At 34.8% G+C, this 10,290-nt stretch overlaps 1 protein-coding gene across 1 annotated transcript; it reads right to left on the reverse strand.

The window, feature by feature from the left end:
- Positions 1 to 1,722: 1,722 nt before the first annotated feature.
- On the reverse strand, positions 1,723 to 2,880 carry LOC132051070 (uncharacterized). The gene has a single exon (XM_059442367.1). It carries the CDS (start codon positions 2,878 to 2,880, stop codon positions 2,041 to 2,043), a length of 840 nt encoding a protein of 279 aa, XP_059298350.1. The 3' UTR covers positions 1,723 to 2,040.
- Between the last annotated feature and the right edge of the window lie 7,410 nt (positions 2,881 to 10,290).

The following is a 10,290-nucleotide window of genomic DNA, read 5'->3' on the forward strand; positions in this document are numbered from 1 at the left end:
TAGGCGGTGAGAGATTTAAGGTTCTTCCACGAGGTATGCGATTCAGTCCGTATTCTCTTCGATCTCTGGTTATTCGACTTTCTTGTTGTCGTTGCTTTGGGTAATAGCTTTCAATTGAGTAGAATGCATACAATATCAATTCCTTATTTTCATTTTGGTCTTCTGATGTGTTTGATTTTATTATTAAAGAATTGTATTTAACAGTTCCAACAGTAAACTGTTTGATGCTGCAAAGAATTGGGGATGTCCTTTGCCAGAGATAGCCTTCCCACTACTTTCTCTTTTATGGTTAATAATGGGCTACATATTCCCCGGAGCATGTATCTTCGTTAAATGTCATATTCTATGTTGTTATTGTCCAAATCCATAACATTTAGCTGTAGTAGCAAGCATGATTGAAACAGAACTGAATTATGTACGGCCGGGGATGCACGGGTCGCACATCAATGTACGGGACATACTTCCCAGCCTGTACATCGATGGCCGTGGCAGCCCACTCACTGGAAAATTAAGGCAAGGTACGCCCAACATGTACGGGCCGTACTTTGAAGTACGGGCCGTACATGGAGCCCGTACAATGCCCGTGTCCACCAGAATCTATAAATACGAGGGGTTTAGTCCTATTTTCACTTTTCACCAGTTTCCAAGCCCTAGAACGAACAGATCTCATTCTCCATCACCAAGAACATTAAGATAAGCAATCCCAACCTATTTCAATTGGATTCTAACATATGTTAATGAACATTAAGCAAGAATTCATCATTCTTAACCTAGGGTTTTCAAGAAAACCCATTTAAAGGATTCAAGACTAAAGCTTTGGGATTCTTCTACAAAGTTCAGATTTTTATTATGAGTTTGGAGTATTACCAGGTATGTAGAGTTTCTATCTACGTGTGATAACATCATTGTTCTTCCTCACGCCACGTTCCTCCATGATAATGCGGATATTTACCAAAACTAGGGTATTAGCCGCGTTCATGATAACCCTAAGTTCATGTACCATGATATACCATGTTTGCTTTAATAGTTTGTTATTGTGTTCTTAATATTCCCTTTTGGTTATTGAGAATCTGTCCGTAATCCATGAAAACCCATACTTTGCATTCCATGGGTTCTTAAATGCAAGATATGAACTTTTATGTTTATTTTCATGAACTTCTACATGTTTTCCATATTTCCATACAAGTTATATTATGTATTTTCTTCATGTTTTAATACAAGCAAGAATCATGTTTACAAGCAAGTTATATAATTCATGAGCTTCTTAGCCAACTATATCATGTTCATGTTTTTGGGAGTTGCACTAATTACCGAGAAGGCTTCAAGTAGCCTGAAACTACGTTAGCCACCGTAGGATAAGGATCGCTCGGCCCAGTAGGACTATTCCTTAATATTGATTGGGTCCTTCCATGTCATATTACATCTAATACCCAGGCAAGGTATGAGAGGCTTTCTTTGGTAGCGGGGGGTGTTTTGTGGACCGCGGATAGAGGGGGTTAACAACCGCCGCAATATGTGAATTTAACCCCCGCAAATGGAGCATTTTTTTTTTGTTATAGTGCTTGTCTATGCCTAGCTTTATATTATATATAGATTGTAGCTCAGAAAAAATGTTTTTGTAAGAGGACTCCTCTTTTACAATTTGTAACTCAAATGACATACAGAAGTAAAGACAAAGCTATAAACTAAGATTAAGCTCAATCAAATAAAAAGTAAGATGTATTTTGCTAAATTATCCTTAATATATGTCTTGAAAAAGAAGTAGCTCTTTATTAATTTCTTGGTTATGTAAAACCTTTTTTAAAAATTTAAGTAAGGCTAAAATTGGACAAACAAAATCAATGTCTTTTTAATTACGTGAAACACCACCTATTTTGAAAAAGGATAATCCGGTGCACTAAGCTTCCGCTATTCTTTGGATCTGGTAAGGTAAAACTACCTATTTTGAACTAAAATAAAAATAAAAAAGATAAAAGCACCATTTATTATGAAAAGGGTGGAATACTAATTCTGTCTGTCCAGCAGCTTCTGACAAAGATGTTATTTCTGTCTATCCAGCAACTTCTTTTCACGTTCTTTGCTGACATTGTTGGCATAGTTCTTGGAATGAAAATCAAGAAAAAGAAGCAAAAGTGAGGTATTAAAAATCATATTGAAGCACAAATGTCCAAATCCAGAGCACCCATTCTCAGTGGTAAGGTGATGATAGATATTTGCAACCGCACACAAGAAGTAAAAAATGAACTGGAAAATCTGACAGTTGGTAACAATCCTCTTCCATCTTGGCCTCTTTCCCATTGCACATAGAAAGTAATAAGCATACATTATAACATGAACCGAAGCATTCCCAATCACCGCAACGTGGCTCATGGAATCCACATTAGAAATCCCGAGATAACAGATAACAGGCACGGTAGCATGGTGGTACACGTGTAGGAACGTGAGCCTCCGTGACCGAGAACTACTGAGGATGATGAGAAGGGTGTCTATGAATTCAAGAATCTTGGAAAGGTAAAAAAGATTAACCCAAAAGAATAAGGGTCCACGGGGGAGAGTACGATTAGCCGGGAAGCAGAAGACCCATTTCCAGTCAGGCATTTGGTGGAGGACAGCAAGGCTGCAACCGACGACCATGATGAGAGAGAGGAGGCAAAGGATGAGGCTGTGTACGGCCGTGATACGGCGGAGGGTGGTGGAGGAGAGGGTGGGGAGGAGTAGTGAAAATCGAAATGCTAATAGAATGAGAGATAAGTAGATAAAGGCTGAAAGTGCAGGGAAAAGTAAGGAGGAACCCAAATTTTGTCCATGCTTCCATTCAAATTGGCTAATGGTTGGGTGCTCAACTAGCCAATAATGGGTCCTTGAATATAGAGCCTCCATCTTAATGTACATTTAAGTAATACTAAGCATACTTATATATAGGGATGACAAACTCAATTCATAAATTCATTGATCCGCCCAATCCGTGTAGGTTTGGAAAGGTTAATGACCGCTTATTTTGTTATTCGGCCCATTTTGATCCGCTTACTTCAGTCGGTAAATTAAAGAAAAACTTACATAAACAACTATTTTTTATAAGCTCCTAACAATATATAGCTATAAGTTTGTAATTTATAAACCGTAACTACCTTTTATGTGGTTTCGGCTATATTTCCGTATTTTTAAATACAGCAAAATACATGTATCATAAAAATAGAGTGGAGTAAATTCTTTAAATACACGAAGGAGTTTCGACTGTATTTTCGTGTTTAAATACAGCAAAATACATGTATCATAAAAATAGAGTGGAGTAAATCCTTTAAATACACGAAGGAGTTGTGTATTTCATTGTATTTATATACTGATAATCCTTTTGTTTTGGCGTATTTAAATGTATTCGAGTTCAGATCAGTAAAGTCGCCGCCTGACGTCGCATCAGTTGAATGTATTCGACTGTTACACTCAAAAAATGATGAAAATGAAGAATATAGTCAAATCTGGTCATAACTCAGGCGAAAATACAAAATACACTATATTTAAAAAGAAAGAATACAATAATGCCGGTCGGATCTCCGATGAATTACAGAAATACAAGCGAATACAAAAAAAATACACTCTATTCAAAAAAATACAAGCGAAATACAAAATACCACTATATTTACACCAAAAAAAGATGAATACATTCAAATTCTTTTAAAAAATACACTATATTTGGGTGTATTTGATTAGTCAAATACACATTTTCTCCTTCGAAATACAAGCAAATATAAAAAAATACACTCCATACAAACAAATACAAGCGAAATACATAAATACCACTGTATTTACACCGAAAAAAGATGAACACATTCAAATCCTTTTAAAAGCTACGGATCTGACAATGAATTTATGAATTGGGCACCAAATTGGACTAAGAGTTGAAAGTTGACAGCACAACAAACTTTTCAAGGCAAAGGTTGCCGACGGGGAAAGCAATATAAAGTCTAATTAATGTCTTCTTTTCCCGTTCTCTAAGCACAGAAGAAAACGTAAAGGGGTATAGAGAGGTATACAATAGAGATCCAGATGGGCAAAACCCCTAATTGAGACCTCTTCAATAATCCTTATTTTTTGAATCTTTTCTTACTTTTTTCTGCAATTGATTCTAGGTTTGTACCTTTTTCCTGCTCCAGCCACTGTTTTTGGTGCTGACAGCATCGTTGGTGGTGGAGATGGAGGAGGGAGGGAGGGGTAAGGGGAAACGAGATCTGGGGGTACCGCTGTTTTGGTGTTGACGGCAACGTTATGGTGGAGATGGAGGAGGGAGGGAGGGGTAAGGGGAAATGAGATCTGTGGTAGGACAGAGAACAGAGAGAGAGAAAGAGAGGGGTGAGGGAGAAGATAGATTTGGTAGGTGAGAGAAAATCAATTTAAGAGAGGAACTTGTGAAATACAGGACACTAGTTATGATGTGTAATTTAAGAAAATATTTTAACTATGAAAAATAAATAAAATAAAAAGTGGTTATTATTCATAAATAGGTATTAGAGATAGCTATGGCAAGTAAATTTTCCTAAATGAAATACACCTATTAAAACAATTTGGGCCCTATTATGGGCCTAAAGCGGCTTCTTTAGCAGTTTTTTCCCATTTGCGCTTATGACCCTATTTTATGTTGGTCGTTAATTTTTGTCCTTTAAAACCGAATTTATGTATGAAGGGACATAAGTTACGTATTATAATATTCACAAGTTATGCCAGCATTCTTAGAAAATTTATGCTTCATTAGGCATAAGTTCGATTTTGGAGGGCAAAAATAAAATACCAGTCCATTTGAAGGGAAAACCATGCAACTACTTCTTAGGTAGGCCCTATATTTATTCCAATTCTAAATTAAATGACGACCCACAAAAAATTATATTCAGAAATAAATTAAGGTTCTAAAAAACGTTATTCTCATTGCCTAATTTTTTTTCAACATTAATATACAACTTAGAAAGTTGCTTTCCTTTTTTATAAAATCTTTGTAATTTCTATATTATATTATTCAATATTTTCTTGAAGTAAATTAAGGGAAAAGGGTCAAAAATATCCCTTTACTTCGGAAAAAGGGCTAAAAATATCCTACGAATTTATTGTGAGTCAAAAATACCCCTCTTGTTATTAAACTTTTCAAACATACCCTTCTTTTAACAGAAATATCCAAACCCCCCCAAATACCCTTTTTTTTTTTTTACCTGACCTAACTTTAAGCCGACCCAATAAAATATTAACCCCTAATCAACCAAACAATACCCAAATGTTAAACACCCCTCATCGAATTAGAGAGAGGGAGAGGGAGAGAGAGAGAGAGAGAGAGAGAGAGAAGTGACCGACTATACTATACAGGCAAAACCTTGAGAAGCATGATCTTTCCCTCATGTCAAGTGGGTCGTTTGTGTATTCATCAAATATGGAAATGGCTGCTAGGATGTATGCAAGCCCCATTCGAAACGAGTCTTCCTAGAAAAACTCGTGTCACTTCAGTAAGATTCAGGCGACATGCATCCCAAACTTCAAAGGCGGCTCATATGATTATATAGTAAAATGGAGGAAGAAGAGGAAATAGACCTGATGGACCACAGCCCCGCTGTAAAGCGCAAGACCAAAACTCGAAAAAAAAAAAACACGCTATCACAGAAACAACAGCTAGAGGCCATAAAAAGATTGCAAGGCCAGCAAAAGGAACACAAACTGTTTCTAATCGACTGGAACGCAAATCGTCTCTAATGTCGATGAAGGGTGTTTAACGTTTGGGTATTGTTTGGTTGATTAGGGGTTAATATTTTATTGGGTCGGGTAAAAAAAAATGAGTATTTGGGTGGTTTTGATATTTCTGTTAAAAGAGGGTTATGTTTGAAAAGTTTAATAACGGAGGAGTATTTTTGACCCAAAATAAGTTCGGAGGATATTTTTAGCTCTTTTTCCAAAGTAGAGAGATATTTTTGACCCTTTTCCCTAAATTTAATATATAAGCAAGTATGCATACATAAAGATATTAGGAAAAATTAATTGGCATAGCTACCTCTAAGAAGTAATTATTGATAATAATTACTACTTAATTTATTTATATTTCGTAGCTACGGTGATTTTGTAAATTATGTTTCATAGCTATACCAAATACATAGAGTTATTCCACTGTATCAAGCTTCTTCCTCACCTCTCTCACTTCTCCATCACCTCTCTCTCTGCTTTCCCTCTCTGCGGTGCCATCTAGTGGAGGAAGTCCATCACCAGCCGGCGTTGTCTCCTCCGGTGTCCTCCGTCAACTCCTTCGGTGCCCTCCGTAGACCACTCCATCTCCTGCTTCTGGTTCTTCACCATCACCGCCAGCCCTTTGTCAACTCCTTCGTTGCCATCGACACTTCATATTCTCCTTCTGGTTCTTCGCCGCCATCGACCAGATCTAAAAAAATCAAACCCTGTAGATCTCTCTTTTATGCATTATTTTGCAGATCTGTATGAAATACAATGTATCTTTTGAGTGTATTTTTCATTTTCTTAATGTAAATGCAGTGTGAATACATTATCAACAATTTCGCATTTTTATGATCTCCGATGGATTTGTTGCAGATCTGCATGAATACAATGTATCTTAACTTTTTTTGAGTAAATACAATGCATTTTTAAAAGGATTTGAATGTATTCTTTATTTTTTGAATGTAAATACAGTGGTATTTTGTATTTTGTCTTCGATCCCACAGGTTTTGATTGTATTCTTCCTTTTTAAATACAGTGTATTTTGTGTTTTTGCCGACGATTTGACCGGATTTGACTGTATTCTTCATTTAGTCATTTTCTGAGTATAAATACATTCAAATACATTCAACCTTGCGACGTCTGGTGGCGACCTTGCTGGTCGGAGCTCGAATATATTCAAAGACAGCCAAAACCAAAGGATACATCAATATATAAAAAAACTAAAATACAGCTCCGTCGTGTATTTAAATGCACTGGAATACAATAATTTTGAATACACATGTATTCAGAGAAATTAAGGTTGCATGTATTCAGATATAGTCAAATACACGCGACACAGATAAGGTTTGCTACAACTGAATGATGTATTCAAATACACTCAAATACAACGAATTGTCCTAAACTATCTACGAAATGTAAATACATAAAATGTAGTTTTGAATTGTTAAAAGCTCTTAAAAGGTAGTGGTTCATGTAAGTATTACTCCCTCCGTCCCAAAAAGATTGTCTTAGTTTGACTTGGGACCGAGTTTAAGAAATAAAGGAAGACTTTTGAAATATGTGATCCAAAATAAGCTTTAGATATTTGTGTGGTTGTAAATCATCTTATAAAGTGAAATTCTTTCTAAATATAGAAATGTTTCAATCTTTTTGGAACAAACTAATAACGAAAGTAAGATAATCTTTTTGGAACGGAGGGAGTACTAGGAAATGGGCCCCCCAAAAACTTTAGGGCATAGAGTCAAATCCTAGCGGATTCCCTTCCTGCCAAACTTCAACTTTATTAGTAGTGATTTATTTTCTTTGGCCAACTTATTAATGGAAGATCCACAAATTGATACTCTTTTTGTCTCAAGACATCATGTCAATTTTTATTTATTTATACGCCTCTTTAAAAAATATTAATTAAAAGAGGTATTTCACTAATTTTACTCATATTTATGTTTAAGTTATAATTTGTCTCCATTAAATGTTTACTGTATTTGTGTGTTATCTCCAAAAATTCTACTAAGGGTAAATTGAGAAAAAATAATTAATTTTACCTTGAGCTTCTAAAATGAAAACAATTTGAGGCAACTATTTTTAGTAACCACGACAGATAATTTTGGGACAGAGGGAGTATGTGACAAGACCAGATTATTTAAGAAAATACTCCCTCCGTCTCAAATTATCTATCGCTTTTTTATTTTACACGCCCTTAAGAAATACTTCCTCCGGTTTTAACAAAGTGTCCATTTAACCATTTGTACACCCCTTAAGAAAATACTAGCGCTAGGCAAATATAGGTAATTTGATTAAACTACCCCCAATCCAATAGGTATTGGGATTTGGTCAATTAACATTTAATAAGGACAAATCCGAAAAAATAAGGTTAATTTTTCTTGATTTGGTAAGTGGACTCTCTTTTTAAACAAAAAAATAAAGGCTTAGTGGACACTCTTATTGAATCGGAGGGAATATTAATTAGGAGAAATATTTGACTAACTTTACCCTTATTTATGTATAAGTTATAATCTCTCTCCATTAAATGTTTACTCTATGTCATCTTCCTTAATGACAAAATTCTACTAAGGGTAATATGAGAAAAACTATTAATTATGTCTTAAACTTCTAAAACGAAAAATAATTTGAGTCAACTATTTTTAATAATCACGACAGATAATTTGGGGAGTACAAATTTAGATCTCAATAAATTAAAAGAGACCATAAGCGGCTGCATGGGAAAGTGCACTTTCTTCTTTAACACACTAAGTATTTTTTTAAAAATAAATTTACATGTGCACCTATTAAAGAATTTTTTATATACCTTATGCATCAGCTTTAGAAAATTATGTACGTAATTAACCTAACTTTTGAAGTATTCCAATAATGGCAGACTTTGTAACGTTTGTAGCATATTTAAGAAAATTCTACATTTAATAATAAAATATTTTAAAATGTGGTCCCAATAAATTAGGAATCGGTTTTAATTTTTCTTTGCTCCATAATTGTATCTCTTTTCTCTTTCTTCTCCCCCTTCAAACCCTAGCGCCTAGCCACCATTAAACTTCTACCCAACGGTAGTACGAGTCTATGAAGTGAAAGCATGGATATAACACTAAAGATGTTAAATGTGGGATTAGCACAGAACGAGACTGGAAGGATCATAGTGTACGTTCCTAAGTTGAGAACCCTACAATTAATGATGAACACTATAGTTGGAAGAGTCGTCTTTGGGAGCAACAAGTTGGTCTTTCAGAACGTGAAACATGTCATTGGAAAACTTATATCAAAGTTTTCAATGAATTGGTACCATTGGGACAACATTAGAGCTTAAACTAAGGGTTGAATACCAATTAAACGTGTGCCACAAGGGGCCGGGCCGTAAGTTAAGGGGCCGGGCTTGGAGAGGAGGGTGTCGGCCCGGCCCACCTCGGATGGATTCTTATCGGGCTAACCGGGCCCGTTAGTGGGCCGGGTTTTAGTTAGTGGGCCGGGTCGAGTTTTAATTATTTTTAAAAAAAATTCTAATACTAAAATTTATTAAGTTTGATACTTTAAAATCTAGTTGTTGTCAACTTTATTTTAACCATCAAGTTCCTTAAATTATATTTTGGCCCTATTTTCAATCTATAAATACCATTCATTCTCCTCCATATTATCTCACAATTCTCTACTCTCCTCTTTCTCTAAATTTCCTACTCATCTAAATGGGAACTAAATGGAACAATGCACATGAGTTTTGATACTAAACCAAAGCTCTTAATTAATTATCTCATCTGATCCTAAGTCCTAATGTCATGTGCAGATTGTCACCTCTCCATCATCGGCGGAGACATTTCAATACACTAAAAAATATTTAATTATTATTATATATAAAATATTTGAAACTAATAAGATTTTATTAATATATTATTATATATATAACTAATAGTTTATATTATTATATACTGTATAGCCTATTGAAATATTTTTGAACTTGTGTAAGCCAACCGCAAGATAGTAACTTAAAAGTGGTATTTGATTTATTTCACGCTTCAGCAATTTCAGAGGCTTGTCATTTCACTGATTTTGTCAGCCTATTATAATGTCTTGTTGCTTTTGGGCATTGATCAATGTTTGTCCCTCCTTGCAGAAATTTATCTTGGAGTTCTTTGCTTGTGTAGGATTAGTTTTACACAATTACGTTATAGTTCTATTTTATTTGCGTACTGATTATTATTCTTGTAAATAAAATTATAAATAAAATTATAACACAAATTTGAAAAGAAATTCAAAGGCTCAGTGAGCCTTTAGTTTTATTAATTGATAATTGCAAAGTCCAATTTAAACTTTAAAGTTTACAAACTTTCCCCAAGTTCTTACTTGAATAAGAGACACATTACATGAGTTAAAATTAATGGTTAAGTTTTAATTAACAAAAGTAAGATTCTAACTATGGTTTGAATAATTAATAAATATTTCATATATTTGCTTCCAAAATTTTAAGAATCCCACAATTATAGCTACAACTATTTTATTGGGATACAATGTTTTTAAAATACTTATTATTAGTAATAAATGTAGTACTTATCATTGGGCCATCACCGGGCTCTGGTGGGCGGGGTGGGGTTT

This window comes from Lycium ferocissimum, chromosome 3 (assembly GCF_029784015.1).
Source record: "Lycium ferocissimum isolate CSIRO_LF1 chromosome 3, AGI_CSIRO_Lferr_CH_V1, whole genome shotgun sequence".
Taxonomy (NCBI): Eukaryota; Viridiplantae; Streptophyta; class Magnoliopsida; order Solanales; family Solanaceae; genus Lycium; species Lycium ferocissimum.

Excerpts from the sequence above, each read along its gene's own strand:
- LOC132051070 (XM_059442367.1), bottom strand. The coding sequence starts at position 2,880 with ATGGAGGCTCTATATTCAAGGACCCATTATTGGCTAGTTGAGCACCCA.